Source organism: Cucurbita pepo, chromosome 1 (assembly GCF_057944985.1).
Source record: "Cucurbita pepo subsp. pepo isolate OVF chromosome 1, ASM5794498v1, whole genome shotgun sequence".
Classification (NCBI taxonomy): Eukaryota; Viridiplantae; Streptophyta; class Magnoliopsida; order Cucurbitales; family Cucurbitaceae; genus Cucurbita; species Cucurbita pepo.
This window is the reverse complement of record NC_141798.1, coordinates 11,497,686-11,519,046: the sequence shown is the minus strand read 5'-3', so window position 1 is coordinate 11,519,046 and position 21,361 is coordinate 11,497,686. Positions and strand designations below refer to the sequence as shown.

At 35.7% G+C, this 21,361-nt stretch overlaps 1 protein-coding gene and 1 non-coding gene across 2 annotated transcripts; one reads left to right on the top strand and one right to left on the bottom strand.

The window, feature by feature from the left end:
* Positions 1 to 2,190: 2,190 nt before the first annotated feature.
* On the top strand, positions 2,191 to 8,709 carry LOC111786414 (E3 ubiquitin-protein ligase ORTHRUS 2). Its single transcript, XM_023666710.2, has 11 exons — positions 2,191 to 2,378; positions 3,079 to 3,173; positions 3,254 to 3,706; positions 4,788 to 5,320; positions 5,739 to 5,864; positions 6,541 to 6,640; positions 6,976 to 7,037; positions 7,162 to 7,264; positions 7,622 to 7,760; positions 7,855 to 8,069; positions 8,256 to 8,709. The coding sequence occupies exons 2-11, from the start codon at positions 3,111 to 3,113 to the stop codon at positions 8,442 to 8,444; spliced, it is 1,983 nt and encodes a 660-aa protein (XP_023522478.2). The 5' UTR covers positions 2,191 to 2,378; positions 3,079 to 3,110; the 3' UTR covers positions 8,445 to 8,709.
* Positions 8,710 to 18,256: 9,547 nt separating this feature from the next.
* On the bottom strand, positions 18,257 to 18,329 carry TRNAA-UGC (transfer RNA alanine (anticodon UGC)). The gene has a single exon. It is a non-coding gene; the product is annotated as a tRNA-Ala (tRNA).
* Between the last annotated feature and the right edge of the window lie 3,032 nt (positions 18,330 to 21,361).

Sequence of the window (21,361 nt, the reverse complement as noted above, 5' to 3'; positions counted from 1 at the left end):
TTAAAACTTGTGAAACACCATGATTCTTATCATATGTGAATAAAGGTATCCTATACAATGAGTTTGTACAAAACTAGACCATAAAATATTTAATACCTCTTTATAGATCCATTAATTGAGCATACTAATAATTCACAAGATAATTATATGCTACTCAATCTTAATCTTGAAAAAGTTATGAACTTTTGCACATGAATGTTTGTTCTTTGATTTGTATGGGTGAGAATGACTTTTATAACTAAATCAATATGTTCACAATTTTGGAGACTTGACCAAATAGGAATCTGAGAACATTATCTTACACGATGAAGTTCATTCTTTCCTATATAGGAAAAATAGATGAGTAATTCCTATCAGAGCTAATTTTGGGGCTTGAATAATGAAACCTCACCTTCTCATGGCTTAAGAGTAACTTAGTTTATGATATTTTTCATAAACAAATGGTTTATTAGAGAATCGACTTTTGACCTAGTTGTAATTTTGAATAACTTGTGAATGATTGATTTGCTTGTAATGATTATATCAATGACACAACTTAACCTAAGAACATAAGAGTGCAACTTAGATCTATAGTAGAGTGATGTAGTTAATGAAAGAAAAATAATTAATATAAATTTTGTATTATTAGAGCTTATAATCTAATAGGTCTATAAGGTCAAATTGTGAGCTCATAATAACACTAAAATGATTTATTTAATCGAAATAAAAATTTTAAATATTCAAAATCGTATTAATTTAATATTAAAATAGTTAATATATATTAGGTATTAAAGAAAAATATATAAATTTGAAATTTGAATGCGATTCAAATGGGTTAAATATATGTTTAAAATATCTTATGATATTTAAATATAATTTAAATAGAATATCGTATATTAAATATTAAAAATATATTATTGATTAAATATTCTCCCAAAAACCGTAAATAGGGTTGTTAGATAGATGGAGTGAAAATGCATCCAATATTATGAATTTAAACCCTAAAATCTTAGTAATAATTTTTTTAATAATAGTTTTGATTATTTTAATTGAAATCCAATATTATCTATGGTATGGAAAATCTAAAATCATGAAGGTAATCTTCAGCGGTATGTGATTAGTTATTGGGGAAGCTCATGCTTAAGAAATGGCTTAAAGGATCGATAGTATCTAATTTTTACAAACTATTTGATTCAAATTTGTCAGGTGAGTGGACGTATTTTATACCATGCATTTATATAAGACTAGATCATAAAATATTTCATATTTATTTATAAAGCTGTTAATTAGGCAGATAAATATTTTATAGGAGGATCATATAGGACTAGATCTTAAGCATATTTAACATGTCTACTATTTTGAAAACTTGACCAAATAGAAAGCTAAAAACATAATCGTACGAGATATAATTTACTCATCATAAAGAGTAAGTAGATGAGTAAGTCTGTGTTAATAAGGGAATTTTAACACAAAATATTTATTCTTTTATTCTAAATTCGTTAATTAAGAATATTAATATTTTAGAAAATGATCATATGCTACTCGATCTTAATTTTGAATGAGTTATGAATTTTTGTAGGTAAGGGCTTGTCCTTTGATTTGCATGAACAAGAATGATTTGTGTAGTGATTCAATACGTCTACCATTTTGAAAATTTGACCAAACAAGAAGTTTAGAACGTAATCTTACGAAATGAAGTTGTTTGCCGAACATAAAAAGAATTTTTTTTAAAAGTAGATATACAAATCTAAACACTTATAACTTTATCCTCGTAACACAATAAAAAAAAAAAATATCTCCCAGAAGAAAAACAAAGAAGAAAGAAAATTAAAGGACATCTTTTTGAAATGGAAAGATTTAAAATTATAAAAGAATAATAAAACATTCCATAAGAGAGAAATGATATGAAATTTGAACAAATTGGGTGGTTTTTGAAAATTTTCCAAATTTAAAAAATATATGGATTAAATCATAGGTTAGACCAAATTAATTGAACTAAACGCGGAAATATAATGAGGAAATGAAATAAATTTCAAATTATATAGATAGACGAAGTTGGTAATAAATAAGCTTAAAAATGATATGTTTGGGGTTGAATAAAGTAAAAATAGAACTATTTAATTAAATTTTAAAAAAATCCCAGTTTCTTCGTTCTGGCGCCCAATATCTCCTAAAAAAGGTAGCCTTCTTTTCGTTCTCCCGCTCATCTCCCCAAACCTTCTCTCTCAAATCTCATTTTATTTACCACTTTTATTTTCAACTCTCATTTCAGTTCAAGCAGTAGGGTTTGTTTGCTCTGCTTTGCCCATACGCATTTCTGGGGAGGTCGATAGCAGCAGCACCGCCCCTGGAACATCAAATCAAACCGCTCATTCTGCATAAACCATTCAAATCACAAGGTAAGCTTCTTATCGAAACTATGGGGTTACTACAAATTTGTTTCTCCCACCGTTTTTGTTTTTGTTTCGTTAACCTTTTTTTTTTTTTTTTTTTTTTTTTTTTAAATAAATTTAAGTTTCAACCTCCAATTCCATCAGGTTTTTATCGCTTTACCAATTACCGAGTTTTGTCTATGAAAAAAAGTCCTATAAATTGCTCAAATCTTAGTTTATGGAACGTTCTTTTCTTGTTGTTCAAGTGATGATTGAGTTTGGATTATTAAACTTGCTAAAATACATTTTTCGTTTCAATTATCATTTTGTCTAAATAATGGTTCCACGAAGAAAGAAGCTAAGAAGGAAAATAATGGACCAACAACTAGTCCTAAACTCAAAAGCTTTTATCCAGGACAATATGCCTAAATTATATCGACTTGGAATAAAAAAAATGGATTGAGGGGGATTTGAAATGCTGTAACAGAGAAGTGAATTGACTGTGTGCTAACTTTGGTTTCAATTGGTCTGTATTGTCCGGGGAGAAGTTGAAAAACTTGGCAATTTGATTGGGGCACTGTACTACTCCGATGGGGAAACAGTGAAAGATCTGGCAGAAAATGTAAATCATTTGAATTTTTATGGGCATCTTAACGGTACACATTGGCATGATTTTTACTGCACATTCTCACATCTAGTTACTACTTCATCCCCCCATCAAATGCAGGGTTTAACTAAGTTGTTGGGTGGAGTGTGAATATGATGGAAGATGATGCCAAACGACATCTGAAGGCTACAAACATTATGGCAAATAAAACCCAGGTAAGATTTTGGGCTAATTAGGACTTATTTTTCGTAGTTGAAAACATTAGCACTCTCCTCTCATGGTCTGTGTTTCTCAGTTGCCTTGCGACGGCGATGGCATTTGCATGCTCTGCAAGGCCAAGCCTTCCGACTTGGAGACGATCACATGCAAAACTTGCGTCACCCCTTGGCACGTCGATTGTCTCTCAAGTCCCCCTGAAACCCTGGAATCAACCCTTCAATGGGACTGTCCCGATTGTTCCTCCCCTCCCGAAGATGTTCCCCTTCCTCCGCTCGGCAACAATCCACTCCCCACTACGCCTTCTAGTGACCTTGTTGCTGCGATTCGAGCCATTGAGGCTGATGTCTCCCTTACTGACCGTGAGAAGGCAAAGAAGCGCCAGGAGCTTCTCAGCGGAAAGTTGCAGTCCGACAAGGATGATCATGATGCCAACAAGGAAAAGAAAAAAAAGGGGGACGATGTTTTGGATTTGTTGGACGAGAGGTTGAACTGCTCGTTCTGCATGCAATTACCAGAAAGGCCAGTCACTGTAAGTTCTTTATTGCATATTCTTTATCTTCTTTGCCATGCCAGACCACCAGCTCCTTTATTCTTGCCCTTGCATTGGCTTGCAACCATCTTTCACCGTGTCTTTAGCTGTTCATGTTATTAAAAAAAATGATGTTTCATCTTTTATATCGTCGATTTATATATCCGATTCACTTGTTATGAAATATTTTCCCTGTAATTTGTGTGATTCACATTTACATCTCACTTCAATTCATCTTCTTTTTAATAGGTTAGACTAAATAAAGCATAATACGGCCGTTTCCCTTATTTTTTCTCTAAATTGTACTAACATATTTTCTAATACATTATGAAAGTTTTGATGATGCTTAACAAGTTTTAAAGAGAGCATTTTTTGTTGATACCTGTACTGGATGTGCGTCAAAGATTATATTGAGAAAATCTTTCCAAGTGTTATGTTCTAATGATTAATGTTCAATAAATTTTTGAGATAAAATCTTTAATTTTAAGGAAAGGCAATAGATGCTTTTATCTTAATGAGCTATACTCAGATTGACATATAAAAATATATTGTATGGACATTTTCAGGTTTTGCTTTTATAACTTACCTTGATGTCCAATTCATTCTGTACCATTCTTGTTTTATAAGTTGCATTCAACACGGTTATAAGCTGTTTGAAAAGATTATTAAGGGCTTATATTGAATTTTTCAATTGAATGTCGAGTAATCATTGATAATATTGTAGAGGTTTGTAGGATGAACCCATAATCTTCATTTTTGATAATATTGTAGAGGTTTATTCATTATGGTGACAATGGTGACTGCAACTGTATATAGTATGGATTTGGAAGTGGGAAAACTTGATGTTATATATTGTACAACAATTCATGAATCAGTTGAAGTCAGTGGATTGGTAGTCAGATATTTTCTTGTAATGATTTTTTTCTTCATTGATTCCTATTGGCTTGTATCTTTGAAGTTTTAGTGTTACTGCTGATTACCTTAGGCATCTCGATCATGTGCTAGTAAACTACTAGGAAATTAACCTCATCAATTTGATTAATTGGGTTTATGCTAATAAGAATATGGCCGTGTGATCCAGACTCCATGTGGCCACAATTTCTGCTTAAAATGTTTCCAGAAGTGGATTGGACAAGGAAAGAACACTTGTGCAAAGTGCCGCTGCGTTATACCCTCCAAAATGGCTAGCCAGCCCCGTATTAATTCCACCCTTGTAGTGGCCATTCGTATGGCTAAATTGTCAAAATCATTAGTTTCTGGAGGACCTCAGAAGGTTTATCATTTTGTCCACAATCAAAATAGACCAGACAAAGCCTATACCACTGACCGGGCACAAAGAAATGGGAAGGCTAATGCTGCCAGTGGAAAAATATTTGTTACAATTCCATCTGATCATTTTGGTCCCATTCCTGCTGAAAATGATCCCGAGAGAAACCAGGGTGTTCTGGTCGGTGAATGCTGGGAGGATCGGTTAGAATGTCGTCAATGGGGTGCTCACTTTCCACATGTTGCAGGTATAGCGGGACAGTCAAATAATGGTGCACAATCAGTGGTTCTTTCTGGTGGCTACCAGGATGATGAAGATCATGGGGAGTGGTTCCTCTACACTGGAAGGTTTATTTTTATTTTTATTTATTTATTATTATTATATTTTTATTGTGCATTCTATTCGGTCTGTTCTTTCCCTGTCGTTTATTTACCTGTTCTGCAAATTTTTAACAAACTAGGTATTTAGAAGGCACATGCTCTTTCGGAAAATAATCACATGATAAGTTATTTTAGTTCGTTCAATGTTTTATACCATTTCCCATCTTGTTTCTTCTATTGTCCTCTCTTTTTCTTTCTTTCTTTTTTATTTTATTTATTTATTTTATTTTATTTTTTTAAAGCTTCTGAAGAGCTGTTTGGTACAGGGTAAATTTGGTGGTATTTTAATTAACTTACCTCATTTTTTTTTTCTTTTTTACATTATTTGGTCACTACGCATAATAAACCATTGTGTCTGATGATTCTGGTTGGAATTAAATTGCAGTGGGGGTCGAGACCTTAGTGGGAACAAGCGTACAAGCAAGGATCAGTCTTTTGACCAGAAATTTGAAAAATCAAACCAAGCGCTACAAGTTAGTTGCTTGAAGGGCTATCCTGTTAGGGTTGTTAGGTAGGTAGCTGCAAATCAATGTTGGATATTCCGTGATTTTGGAGTTTCTATTTCATTTGCTGCGTTGATGTAGGCTCATTTATTTGTTTTGAACCTTTAGTTATATAGAATATATCTTTTTGAAAACAGTAACAGCTTCGGGTTTTGTAGTTCCTTGTGTCTCTTGATTATTCATTTTCTACATAAAATTTATACTGTCATTCAGTCCACCGTTTGAACTTGTAGGAGAGTGTATGACTCGGCATTCCAGAATGGATAAAGGATTATTTGATTCTCTACTTGCATGGAACTGGAAAAGCTCATGGTTTTAATTAGTGTCATCTATTTTGTAACGTGTGTTATGTGATTAACTTCTGATTTTGAAACTAAAGAAATACAGTAAAGCTACAACTGTTTTGGTTGAGCATGTTAAAGTGTTTTTCCGTGTTGGTAGAGGCATGGGAAAGGCAGAAAACTTCTGTCGCTTGTCAAAACTGCGTCCGTTTTCATGCCAGACTTGAAGCTTCTTGTACATTTTTAGCTGTGATTGCATAGCAATTGGTGAAATACGTCGAGGAAACTAGTATTACTCTTGGCTTCATGATGTTGTGTGTGTGTGTCGAGTATAACTTTACTTCAAGTACGGATCTGAATTTTTCAAATGCCTAATGCTGTATGTTAATATTCATGATAACAGATCTCACAAAGAAAAGCGTTCCTCATATGCTCCAGAGAAGGGATTGCGGTATGATGGAATTTATAGGATTGAGAAGTGTTGGCGTAAAGTGGGAATTCAGGTATTGCTTTTGTTCTTTGTTATTGAAAATGATGTATGTTTCTTCGACACTTTATGGTATGTTTTTCACATCTCTTAAAAAACACATTTAAATTTTGACCCAAATTTAAAAGCAAAATCAAGTTTGTAAAAACTACTTTCTTTTTTTTAGTTTTTAAAATAAAAATGCAGGTTATAAAGCTAGAGAACTATAAGTAGGAGTGTTTATAAGTTTAATTTTTAAAACCAAAACAATAAACATAACGGTTAGCAAATGACACCAAATCCGTTCCTCCTTTCTTATAATACCATCTGCTGAACAGATTATTGATTAGATATGTGTATCCTCTATTTTAGGGCTTTAAGGTATGTCGCTATTTATTTGTTAGATGCGACAATGAGCCTGCTCCATGGACAAGGTTTGTGTTTCTAATTATTTAATTGCTTTCATGTTATCAAATGCTAGTTGAAGCCTCTGGCTTTGCCTCAGAGACATTTTCCTTCATTAAAGGAACACTCTCAATAAGTTTTTTTCGACTGCAGTGATGAACATGGAGATCGACCTAGACCCTTACCTAAAATTTCAGAGTTGAAAAAAGCGACGGATATTACGGAGAGGAAGGGAGGATCCTCATGGGACTTTGATGTGAGTATTCTCCAATCTCCTTTTCCCAACTGAACCAACACATCTTTTCCATGCAGTATCTAACTTTTACTGAATTACGATTCAAACAAATCTGTTCCTTCGATAATCTCATGCATTTCAGCCTCCTGATCATTTCTTTCTCGTTCTTTCTTCTGTTTCGAAAGCAAGTTTTGTAAAATGAAGATGTTTCTCCTAGCATTCATTTTCTTTTGAATTCAGCAAGTATTTTCCACCTTTAATGTAATAATATTGCGTGTCGTTATTATTTTTTAATTTGTTTAATGTGTTATATTGTTTTTGGTTTACTGATAATTTGACTATAATTTATCTAAAGCTATATCTTTAAGTTTCTTTCAGGAGAGCGATAGTCGATGGAAGTGGAGCAAAGCTCCACCAACGAGCAAGAGACCAGTTGAAGCCGAAGATTCTGCTTCTGGGAAGAGGAGAAAAATTAGGCAATCGCGTAACATGAGTGTCCGAGAAAGGTTACTAAAAGGTTGGCTAAATATGTTATATTGAATAAAGTCGCTAACAAAAAGACGGTTCACAGTTTTAACAATTCCGCTTGCTGGCATATAACTGATATGCAGAGTTTAGCTGCCGTATTTGCCGGGAGGTGATGAGTTTGCCAATTACTACACCTTGTGCCCATAACTTCTGCAAGCCATGCTTGGAAGGTGTTTTTGTGGGCAAGACATTCTTGAGAGAGAGAAGCAGTGGCGGACGGGCTCTTAGATCCCAAAAGAATGTCATGAATTGTCCTTGTTGCCCCACCGATATATCTGATTTTCTACAAAATATTCAGGTAATAAATCATTGGTTTAAATGCTACTTTGGTTCTTTGCTTCATTTTAATCTATATACTTTCAAAAGGTTCATTTTAGTTCTTGTGTTTTGGTACTTCCATTTTCATTTTAAGATTTTATTTTGGTTCATGTCCTCCATGAAGAAAATTGTTCCTTTTTCTGACTTGGGTAGTTGGTATGAACAGGTAAATAGAGAGTTGTTGGATGTGATCGAGTCACTGAAAAGTAAGATCGAAGAAGGGGATGCATCTGAGAAGCTCTGTGAAGAAGTGATAGATGGGGAAGAGGAGGGAAGAGATGGAAGCAATGGGAATGAAAGCAGCAGTTCAGTAGAAACAACAAGAAAGCGAGCAAAGGTGGATGATTTGGAATGAACGAACACACAAAGTGGTGTTCTTGGCTTGGGTGGGCTTTGGAGAAGTGGAGACGATTGGGTTTTGTATTTATATGGGCTGGGTATTCGCATATAATTTTGGATGCATATGCGCCCCCTTTCATTTCATTTGAAGATGATATCAAATTCAATTCTTAGTTACAATTGTCTAGGGTTTATTGCTCACGGCCGCCAAACCCTTTTCTTTTACTTCATGCTATATTATCTTATATAATAATTTTTGTATAGGTGACAATTTGACAAAATTATGTCTATCCTTGCCATTCCTGAAATGCCCCTCTGAGAGCCAAGTAGTCATCGGACCTTTTTAGAAAATGTTGTAACCTCTTTTGGCCACATGTTTTTAATACAATCAACATTTATTTTTAAGGTCTTCTTTCAAATTATTTTCTAACACATTTGTTTTATCAAAATATATATATGTTTTAAAAAATGACTTGAACTAAAAGGTTATAAAGATTGTTTGCCAAGAAATGACTCACTTGTTAGTTAGGTTAAAATAATTGTGCCTAGCACAATTACTCTTTTAATTCAAGAGAGTGCAATTATGATAAGTAACAATAGATCTTAGTTTATGTTCTTAATGATGTTCTTCAAAGAAGTTCTTGATCTCTGGAAAGCTCAAGTTAGTGTTGACTCCCTAAGAGAGAGATTTACGCAATCGATTGCCTTCAAAGGAAACCGTGATGCAAAATGATGATATTCAAAATGAATCATGCACTATCTCCTCATGGGAGGACCTAAAAAAAGAGTCAAGGACTCAGGTTGTTCCTCTAAAAATGTCGAACACACCAGGGGAATGTGAGACTACATCAAACAATTATCAGCTTTGATAACAATTATCAGCTTTGATGTTGGACATTAGAAATATGAAAAAGACAAAGTGTTTTATAAGAACCAAGCTATTCAAACAGGAGGTTGAATATCTTGCCGCCGCTGAGACTCTTGGATTTTGGTTGTGAAGCTAGATTCCAAAGGAAACATACACCACCCCAAAGCTCCAAGGGCAGACCTTTCAAGCTCACGAGTCAAAAGAATGAGGGTACAAACAAATTGAATGGAGGAAGTAATAGACTAAATGGGAGAACAAATCAGGTCTTACCCTTAAAGGAACTATCAAATGCCTTTACAATGTCTTCTATGTAAAGGCCTTCAATAAAGGCCTCCTTAGATTCTATGTGTGCCCTCACCGAGCTACCCTTAGTGCCTTTCAAATATGAGTGCAAAGTGGTAATGATGTGGAAGCGAACTAGCGACAAAGAAGGAAGAGGACCACGACACTCAAAAAATGAGAGCGCTGAAATTTTTATCAACCACACAAAAGAACAATCTGAAAGAAGCGTTTGTGAAGGGGATGATGCTTGTCAATGCTATTAATTAATTCTCAATCGAGTAAAAGTACATTGGTGGACTCGGGTGTAACTCACGACTTCATCTCCAACCATGAAGCTCGTAGATTGAAACTAAGGATAGAAAGAGACCAAGAAAATGAAAGTTGTTAACTAAAAGGCCCTACTCAGCATATGAGTCTCCAAGAGAGTTTCCTTACCATTTGAGGTTTTGTCAGGAGAGATGGGTCTAGTCATAGTTTGTATAAATGACTTAGATGTGGTATGTGGGATGAACTTTCTTGGTAAAGTCATCCCAATGCCACTAGTGAAATGTTTAGTGATTATCGACTGCAATTCTAAGGTGATCTCTACAATCATCAAACAACCGGATAACGTAAGAATAATTTATGTATTACAATTAAAGAAAGGGCTCGTTTGAAAAAAGCCACATTCATGACCATACAAATGGTAGAAAATGTAACAAATATAGAGCATGTCTCAAGTGAGATCGAAGATGTCTTCCACAACTACACCGATATAATGTCAGATAGCTTACCAAAGATGTTACTCTCTCGTCGTGGCATCAATCATGAAATTGAGCTCCTACTAGGGGTCAAACCCCCAACAACAAACGCATATCAGAAGGCTCCATCAGAGTTAGCCGAACTTATAAAGAAAATAGACAAGTTACTAGTTGTAGGGTTCATTCTTCTCGCAAGGGCGTCATATCAGATGACTCTAGTGTTGTTCTAGAAGAAGAAAGATGGGACATTACATTTGTACATCGACAATAGAGCCTTAAACAAGGTCTCAATACGTAACAAGTATCATCTGCCAATAATATACGGCCTATTTGACCTAGCAACATGGAGTCAAATACTTTACAAAGTTGGATATGCAGTCAAGATATTACCAAGTGCATATTGCCAAGGGCGATGAACCCAAGACAACTTGTGTGATAAGGTATACGATTTTTTAGTTTTTGGTAATGCCTTTCGGTCTAATAAATGCCTCAGCCACACTTTATACCTTGATGAACCAAGTTTTTCACAAATATCTAAATCAGTAAGTCGTTGTTTACCTCGACGATATAATAGTATAATACTTCGTTGGAGAAACACAAAGTATATCTACGCTTAGTCTTTAAAAAGCTAAGGCAGAATAAACTATATGTGAAGAAAGAAAAGTGTGTTTTCGCATAAAAATGCATAACTTCCCTTATGTATATTATCAAATGTGGAAAAATCAACATAGATAGTGATTTTATCGTAGTTGCGATGTCACAGTCAGTCAGTCGTACAGGGGAGCCTTGTCTTTACCTGAAAAGTAGATGAAAAGTAGAGTAGCACATAGATTGATTATTTTAAGAACTACTCAGTAAGCAACCCCCTTATCGGGATGCAAACACATACAGTTACATGCATGAGACCTATCATAACATTCTATTTTCCTACGACGATTATCCCAACGGGCAACTTGGAAGTGTACTTAATTTTCCTAGACACAGTCCACAAGTGCAAGTAAGGACTCACCAGTCTGTTCGCACACCTCCTAGGACCCTTTCTGGTCGGGTGAGTATTCTCTGGTAGCTGTTGATGTCGGACACCTGTTAGGAGTAGCGACCGTTACGGCAGCATTATAGTAACATAATGATAGTTCTCCTACCTTGTAGCGTACACGTCCATACTATCGTGAAGGAATAGGGTATCCCCCAATGCATGACCACATAATAATGCATGAGGTCTCAACATTTTTCCATTTTAATTATCAATAATATAACCCCGCTAGCATTTCGTACATATCATATCATATTTAGTAACATTTATCATATCATTTATCATAAATCTCACGCGTATGTCAGAGTTGTATTTCATGCTAGTTCATCATTTTACATGTCAATCATAACATATCATTCATGTCACATATCAATCATATCATAACGCTTTCATACTTTCAGACATAACAATCTATATCATGCACATATCATATCATATATCATAACAATCACATAATAATCCCAAACACGTCGTCAACATATCATAACATATCATAAAACATCTCAATTCATCAAATATCGCATAACATTTGCATATCATTTCATAACAGTTTGCATATGCGGCCTATGACACGTGCGAAACCACAGACACGTGTCATCATACAACACACAATTATAATCAACGAAGATTGGGTCACTTACTTGGTTGGTCTTCGCTGGCGTTCTCCCTAATTTGAGTACGTTAGCTCTCATTCCTAAAAAATGCTCCAAATTATCATCCGTTGTCATTTTCTATTGGAATATCCATTCCGTTTCGTTAGTAACTTAATCATTCTTAATTCAATTGAAATTAAATTGAGAAATTTACCCTTCTACCTACTTTCTTTGCTTTAAACAAGGCCAAATTCAGCTTCAAGATGGTGAAACGGTGGGAAATGGCTAGTTTTCCTTGACCATGCTGAAGGAGCTAAATCTGAGCCTCTGAGCCACAGAGTTGAGCCGAGCTGTAGAAGTCGACTAAGCCGAAGGGGTGTCGCACTGCAGGCATGTCACGTGGCAGAATCAGGGACCGGCACGTGTATAGAAACTTCTGGTCTAGGTGCGGGTGGCGCATTGGTATGCGGGTTGCAGGTTGTGGGTCGCAGGTCGCGGGCTGCTGCAGACGTGAGGTTGGGTCGAGGCACTCGACATGGCCTGCAGGCGTTTGGTTGCTGTTGTGTTGCATGCACGCAATTGGGGTTCGGGTACTGCTGCAGGTTGGGCTGCGGGTTGTGTCCGACTCGGATCTCGTCTTCTCTTTCGGCGTTACCTTCCAACCTAACGACGCCACCATTCTGGTTGAATACTTAAAGAATGTAGATTCGTTTCTGTTAAGGATATTTAATAATAAATTATAGTTTACCATATATAAATTTGATATTTTATTATAAGGCAAATATCTAATGTTTGCTTTATTACCCTAGTTATCTTTTCATTTATTGTTTTTTTCATTTATTATCTATTTATTACTATTTCCATATACTTGTAATTTATTTGTTTAGTCCAACATTCATAGTTTCATTTTCCCAACTTTCCAAACCTTCAGATCTCGTCCGCCATTTGAGATTAGAGAATTTTCTCTCTCCTTTCCGTTCTCTCTCTCGTTTTTTTTCTTTGCATATTTTTCCTTATAGGTAGATTCTAGAGCGTGTGGTAAGAAGTTTACGAAGTTCCATTTTGTAACGGAACCGAAAAAAAAAAAAATGATGGTCGTCGGCAGAGCCGAAAACTCCGGCGAACGCCGGAGTTTTCGCTCGCACACGACCCATAAAGGGCGGCCGAGGGCTGGGATGCCACAAATCGCGTCCCCGACCTTCAGCCACCTTGAAAGAACCTGCAAAGAAACGAAAACGGTAAGGAAAAAGGAGAGAGAACAGAAAACCGACGGAACTCCGACGAAGCCGAACCGTACGAATCGACGTCGAAAACCCCCATTTCACACCACAAAAGTAATCCCAGAACCCTTTACACACATCAGGAGTAGGTTCTACACGAATCCCGTACGCTGAACACCATCGGCAAGGAAGACGGAACGGCAGACTTCCGAGCTTCTCCAGATTCGGGAGTGCGAGGCCCTTACCAACGAAATCTGTACCAAAAACGGGGTTAGGGTGAAGGATAAGCTCGGGAACGGGGAAAAAAAGAGGGAAAAAGGACGTCGGGACGACGTTGTCGAAGAGAGAGAGGGACCGCTGGAAAATTGCGCAGGCAGTCGGGCGAAGAGGACGAAGTCCGACCCGCGATCCGGATCCGGAAACCCGAACCGAATCCCGTACCTTCGGTCAGCCCAGAACCCACGTTACCCGCAGCCCAAACACCCGGCCTTCAACTGCGAGCCGGCCCATCAACCCGCGGCCCATCACCCGCGAGCTGGCCCATCACCGCGCGGCCCGTCACCTGCGTTCGGTCCGAGACCCGCGAGCGGCCCGTTAACCCGCGCCTCGACCCGAGACGCCTGCACACGCGTCGCTCTCGGATTGTGCCACGTGTCACGTCTGCAGCGCGGCTACTCTCGGCTCCGGCGGCTTATTCGGCTTGGGAAACCTGTTTCCAGCCCGTTTGACGCCGTTCCGACCCTCCCAGACTTGGTTTCGGCCCTGTTTAAGGTAAAAGGGAACATTTTAAGGTTGTATTTCACAAATTCCAGTTGGGAATTTATTCTAATTTGTGAAATACTAACGGAAGTGACTCATGAACCAATAGGAACCAACCACCAACGAAAGCGTAGAACGTCCACGAGGAGCTAGGAGCTTACGTTATATTCTAGGGAGTACTTCGGCTAAGGCCTACCAAGTAAGTGGCTCACCCGTTGTAGGTTACGCGTTAATTACTGTATGTTCGCACGTGCCCGTGGTTATGCACGTGCCATTAAATTGTATGCTAGCTTAATGTGCTTAAGTACGAAATCATGTGAACGTGAATGTATGTTATTTATGCTGCTTAGTTGATGTGATATGAATGCATGTGACGATGTGTGACCCTTGTATGATTATGGCTTGTTGTATGAGTATTGAAATGTAACTGAATGAATTGTATGACATGAAATACGGTAAATTGCATGATACATAACCCCGCTAGGAATATGTATGATATATAACGAAATGAGAATGAGAATAACATGTAAGCATGAAAACGTGACGCGGGGTTATGTTCATTAAAAGATGACTGTAGGACTAGTGGGACCTCATGCATATTGTGTGATCATGTATTTGGGGGATACCCCTATCCCATCACGAGGGTACGAACGCGTACATCCAAATGGCAGGACAACGATCGTTATGCCCTGCATAGCGCTGCCGTGACGGTTTTAGTTTTAACGGGTCCCGGTGGGCCCCAGAAGCATGCCCACCGGCTAGGGACAGTGGCCCAGCGGTGTGCAAACTAGCTGGTGAGCCCATACTCGCACGTATGGGCTGCGTGTAGAGTATATGGTACACGTCCACGATTACCTGTTAGGATTACACCGTAGGGAAAACGAAACGAAACGAAACGAAACGATAGGTCCCATCATTTCATTGCATGTGTTTGTCGCATAACCCCGATAGGGGGTCACTTACTGAGTATTCTAGAAATACTCAAGCCTCGTGCTACTTTACTTTTGCAGATAAGGGCAAGGCACCCATGTGACAACGACGACGGCATCGTACACCCCAGGATCGTGGCACATGCATAGGGTAGTTGGTTGTTCTTTTTTCCATTTCGTAGTCTAGATCGAATTTGGTTGCATCATTAATATAGGTTAGTATAGGATGAAATGTATTTGCATAATAAACCTTAGGGTAGAATAAAATATGCATTTTTTGTTTTTGTTTCTTTTCCTTTCTTTCAATTTTCTCTTTTTCCCTTGTAACCATTTTTCTCTGAGGTAATAAAAGGCGAGTGCGAGTCGCATTAATGAATAGGGCCCATTAAATGTATATTCCGCATTTCAAAGTATAGTAATGACCTTAGATTAAACAGGTAAAATATTAGGGTCGTTACACATTTATAGACAAAAATTCTTTGAAACTCAAGATTCAATAGTTGGATTCTCTCTAAATTTGGATATGGTCACAATTATTCTCAAATCCAATGGCCAAGTCAGCAAGCCTTTGGTTAGAGGGACTATCTAGAAACTTCAAGTTCAAATAAGTTTGATGTTGGAACAAATAAGGTCAGCGGAGGCTCCATCTATACATAAGAAATTTTGGGCAACGTTTTGGATAAAAAAAACAAGCTTTGGGAGTTTTTAAAACTCGTGTTTACAACTTTTAGACTATTGATTCCTTTACACTCGAGTTTTTTAAGTTTGATGAAGAATTAAACAAGTTTGCCCAATTCAAGCTTCATTGGTCGATGGGCAACGAAAATTTGAAAATGCAATTGGAATCTACATGCAAAGTTTGTCCCTCAAAACTAGCTCCAATTGATTGCTAGGCACTCAAGGAGTATTTTGCATGAAGACCACAAAAGTTAAAGACGTCAAGAACGAGGGTAATCGAAAGAAGTTTTTATCGGGTCCATTTTTATGGAAAAATCCAAATTCTTCGTCCATGGTTCATCAAGTTTCAATCAAAGGATACCATTAGCTTCAAGGATGAGAGGAGAAGAGTTCACGAAGATACCGAGACTTAGGATGTCCTCATTGTATTGCCCCATAAAGGTTGGTTCTACACGAAAATAGGTAAGGGGCCGAGAGTTTGGATTCCAAAATTGGAGGCACCCACGTAAATTTGTCCTTCCAAAATGAATTCTACTTCTTGGAGAGAAGAAGGAAGAAATCTTATGAAGAAATCAGGACTTGATATGGTTTGAATTGTCCCAACGAACAAAGAGTTTCTTGATTTTTACTCTTCCAAGAATTAAGTTTTTTGGTGACACTCAGATACCTATAAGCTACCGTCTACAAGAAGGTAAGAAATCAATCTCTCTACCTTCTTTGTAACACTATCTTTATGAAAAGTAAAAATCGAGAGGAGACATCCATTGCACAATACTTCAGAGACTAAGTTTTAGAGGCATCTTGACAGGTGAATTTTCTTCCCTCGTTCTGCAGACCACACATTTATGGTATGTGTGATCTTTTAGATTTTATTTTTTATATTTATTTCTAAAATGTCTAAATTTTTATTCCTAAAATAACGAGATATCTTTACTCCTAAAATATGTAGATATATCTTTATCAATAAGATATCTAGATAATGGTATACACAATGGTTGGGCTAGTGATATCTTTCAACACTCTGCTTGGCACTAATCTTAATTCAATGTACCATGTTGAGCTGACACTGCAAGCCTTCATATTTGCTAGTATTCAACCATTTTGTAAATAACTTTGTCATTTGGTCATTTGTCTTGAGCTGCCGCATTTCGATTTCTTCCTTTAAAACTTTATTTAATAAAATGGTAGTGCACCTTTACACGCATTGTTCTAACCTGAAACACTAGATTTATTTTACTAGGTGAACCACAAATTATTTGTCACAAGGAAGTGGTACCAAATAGCCAACTTTCTTGTGCAAATTCTTCATTAAGAGAGTATTAGCTACGTACTTTATTGAGTTGCTCCAGATGCTACTCTATACTCCGCTTCTATAGTTGACAATGATATTATTGGTTGTCTTTTGCTGCACTAAGAAATAGTTTTTGAACCAAGCTTGAATACATACCTAGTGGTTGATCTTTGGGTATTGCAGTCTCCTACATAGTCAGCATCAAAATATCTAACTAACTTGTAGTCTTCGATTCTTTTGTACAAAAACCATAGTCGATTGTACCTTTGACATATCTTAAGATCCATCGAGCCATATTCAAATGAAGCTTCTTTGAACTTTGCATGTATCGGCTCATGAGACCAACTACATTCTTGAAGCCGTTTGGTTGGTTCATGTAGATCTTCCATTCCAACTCTTCGTACAAGAAAACATTCTTCGCATCCATCTGCCATAATGTTCAATTTTTACTTGCAGGCAAATGCTAGCAGGACTCGTATGATAGTGATCTTTGCCATTAGACTAAACGTTTCACCATAGTCTAGTCCATATTATTGAGAGAACTCTCATGCTACAAGTCAGGCATTGTATCTCTCGATTGATCCATCCGGGGATACTTATTTTGTAAACCCACTTACAAGGGATGAGTTTAACATCTCCTAGTCTGCACTTTCCAGGTTTGATTTTGCTTCAAGGCTATAATTCTTCCTCTATCGTTTTTTGTCCATCCAAGATTTGTGATACTTCTTCGTATGTCTAGCTCTTTAACTCTGTCTTCTATAATAGTTGTGTTGGTGTACTTAGGCAGTCTAAGTCGTTGAGATATCGTTTTCTTTTTTCCGAGTTTGCTTGGTTGAGTCGTTTCTTACTCATCAATATCAGTAGTATCATTTGGATTTTCAAGTACGTCAATACTTGACTAAATGTGTGCAGTTTGCTTTTCATCTTTTATGGTAGAATTTCTTCGGACACTATCAAATAAATTATCCAAATAGAATTCATTATTATTAGTATCATTTGGATTTTCAAGTACGTCAATACTTGACTAAATGTGTGCAGTTTGCTTTTCATCTTTTATGGTAGAATTTCTTCGGACACTATCAAATAAATTATCCAAATAGAATTCATTATTATTAGTATTTATTAGATAATATCATGTTGTTTTAATTAGGCATTATTTTTTAATTAACTAATTCAATAGAATTAAGTGTATCACTAAAATAGAAAGAAAATAAAATAAAGGAATCGATTGTGTATAATAAAACATAACAGATAGAAACTGTCGTAAAAATTTCAAAGAAAAAATAAAATTAAATAAATAAGACCGGAAATGGAACGAATCAAGTAAAAGTGAGTTGAATTTATTAAACTAATTTTTGTTTTTATTTAAATCAAAAAAAGAAAAGAAAAAAGCGGAAAATGTTTTCCGAAAAGAACAAAATAGGAAATTAAAAATTGGAGATGCGGGGTATCGAACCCCGTACCTCTCGCATGCAAAGCGAGCGCTCTACCATGTGAGCTACATCCCCATTTTGTTTAACGTTAATAAGAAAAATAATATATACATTATTTATCTCTATTGTTTTTACCAAATCTACTTTGATGTTCTAAAGCCCGCATAATGGATAAGCTTCCCATCATTCTAGTTTCAAATGGATTGTTTTTGAGTAATTTATTTTCTTTATTTAAGAAATCATTCAATGTGTATGAAAACGATGAATGAGATTCACGATATTCTCTAAAGAAACAAACCATTTTTCTTTTATTTTTCGACAATGGTTAAATGATGTGAATGATTTCCTTTCAATATGATGTGAATGATTACCTTGCAAAGAAGATAAATATTGCACCAATTTACCTTGCATTTATGTTAAAACTCAAAACATCTGGATATTTTAAAATAAAGGTATCTATATATTTTAAGAATTTTTTAAATACACGCCTTAAATTATTTTATTTGCAACTTAATATTATCCATGATATGAAAAATCTAAGGTTATTAATGTAACGTTGAACAATATGTGGTTGACATACGATAGAATTATGTTCAAATAATAACCTAAAAGGTCTATAATATATGAATGAGGTTCGGTGTCTTATCCTGATAACACTATTGATGTGACCAATTTTATAATTGTCATAAATGATAAAATTGGCCACAAATGATTTGATCTCAATGTTCATGTGGAAAAATGTGAGTCAAGCTATCCTATACAATGAGTTTGTATAAAACTAAACCACAAGATATTTAATCTATTTTTATAAATCTATTAATTGAGAATATTAATATTTCACAAGAGGATCATGTGTCTCGATCCAAATAATATATTTAAAATATCTTATGGGACGTATTTGGGCATCTCCATCCTAAAAATTCTTTCTTAGGTGGTGGTGTCATGATATATTGCTGTCTCCTTTTCATATATATATATATGGCATGTTGTTGGTGGAGAATATGCACATCATTTAAATAAAATAAGACCAAATACAAATAAAAATGAACTGGATAACTATGTGACAACGTGCCTTCCAAGAAAATATACTTTATCATAATCACATTCAAGCATGTACTAAATGTAATTGTCCTATCTAAGATACTGAAATTAGTCTTTCTAATCACATCTATATAAACCTAATTCACATACAAAAGTTGGCTAACTTTCTTTAGGGCTTTAGGGCATTGGACTTGTTTAAGACAAAAGAATTAAAATAAAGATTAGAAAAAAAAAAAAAAAAAACTTACAATTCTAAAGAAAGTAAATGTAACCATGTAAGTGTATAAATAAATAAATAAAACTAATTTGATTGGTAGAGAGTTTACTACCTGTTTATAGTTCCTTTCCAACTCAGTTTTGGGAATAATAATAATAATAATAATAATAATAATAATAATAATAAATCCATCTTTTTAAGCTCCTTTTTACTTCTCCACCTAAATAATGTTGGAGTCTTTGTTCATTCACGGTAAATCCTTTTATCTCCATGTTTTATCATTATGGCCCGTAGGGATTGAGTTCTTCAACTATAAAGAAACCACCATCTTGATTTTAATTTTTTAGGGAACAATTTTAGTATTGAATTGAATAACAACTCTTTATCGTTTGTAGAACTCCTTAGACCTAATTTTGTTGTCATGCCAATTTTTTGTTTTTTTTTTTTCTTTATATAACCTGGCAATAGTTGCGTTCGCCTGAAGTCTCCACCTGCATATAATCAAAATTTATGTTCTGTAATGTCCAAATGCTTTATGATCAAATTCTAAGGTAGATGTCATGTCTTCCCAAGAACTAGTTTGTAAGGGGACATCCTTGAAGGGATTTTGAAGGCGGTCCTGTATGCCCATAATGCATCATAAAGCTTCACATACCAGTATTTCCTATTGGGTTGTACTACTTTTTATAAGATATTTTTTATTTCTCAGTTCGAGACTTGATTTGTGGATGATAAGGTGTTGTCACCTTATGTTTTACATTGTACCTCTCTAAAAGGCTATTCATCAATCTATTTACAAAGTGTGATTCCTTGGCACACCAAACTGAGTGAATATGTTCCATTTTAGGAATTTGAGTACTATCTTCTCATCATTGGATGGACAAGCTATTGCTTCCACCCACTTGGACACATAGTCTACGACTACTGAAATATATAAATTTCCATGAGATGGCAGAAATGATCCCATAAAATCAATGCTCCATAAAAAAAAAAAAAAAAAAAAAAAAAAAAAAAAAAACTCTACTTCTAAAACAAAACTTAGGTAGCTCAATGCTTATTGTTCTTTGGCATTTATCACAACATTTGCAAAATTCTATAACATCTCTAAAAATTGTTGGCCAATAGAAATCCAATTGAAATACGTTAGTTGTTGTCCTTTGTCCTCTGAAATGATCTCCATAGGGGGATGCATGACATTGTTCAAGAATTATTGGTATTTCACTATCTCGAATGCATCTTCTCATTATCTTGTCTCCACACTACTTAAAAAAAAAAAAGGATCATCCTAGATGTAACTTTTAGATTCATGGAAGAACCTCTTTCTTTACTGATAATTTTGTTCTTCGGGTATGATGCCACAGGCTAAAAAATTTGCTATGTCCTTGCTACTGTTGCTGCTTATGTTGAGCAGCTGCTCCCTAAGGAATGCATCATCGATTTCTTTTATGTTGCCTTTTTTCTTCATGTTCTCCATTCTAGATAGGTGATCTGCTACATGGTTATTAGCTCTATTAGTGTCCATGATTTCTATCTTGAATTCTTATAACGGTAGAGTCCTATTAACCTTGGCTTGGCATTATGTTTCATTATAGGTGCTTGATTGATGCGTGGTTAGTGTACACTTTCACCTTTGCTCCAAATAGATAAGCTTTGAATTTCTCAACAACAAAGACTACAATATAATAGATAAAATGAAGTATCTTTTCTTTTTTCTGTCCTAGCATTTCTACCACGACATGGTCACTTTCATTACACATCAATTCAAATGGTATCTTAATTAGGTGTTGACATTATAGACTTTGTGGTCAATGTTGTCTTCAATGCTTGGAAAGTTGTCATGCATTATTCA

What these genes read in the sequence shown, in the direction of transcription:
- LOC111786414 (XM_023666710.2), top strand. Translation starts at nt 3,111, where the DNA reads ATGATGGAAGATGATGCCAAACGACATCTGAAGGCTACAAACATTATG. An exon ending in TTATGGCAAATAAAACCCAG is followed by an intron (nt 3,174 to 3,253) that starts GTAAGATTTTGG and finishes TGTGTTTCTCAG; the next exon opens with TTGCCTTGCGACGGCGATGG. An exon ending in TACCAGAAAGGCCAGTCACT is followed by an intron (nt 3,707 to 4,787) that starts GTAAGTTCTTTA and finishes CGTGTGATCCAG; the next exon opens with ACTCCATGTGGCCACAATTT.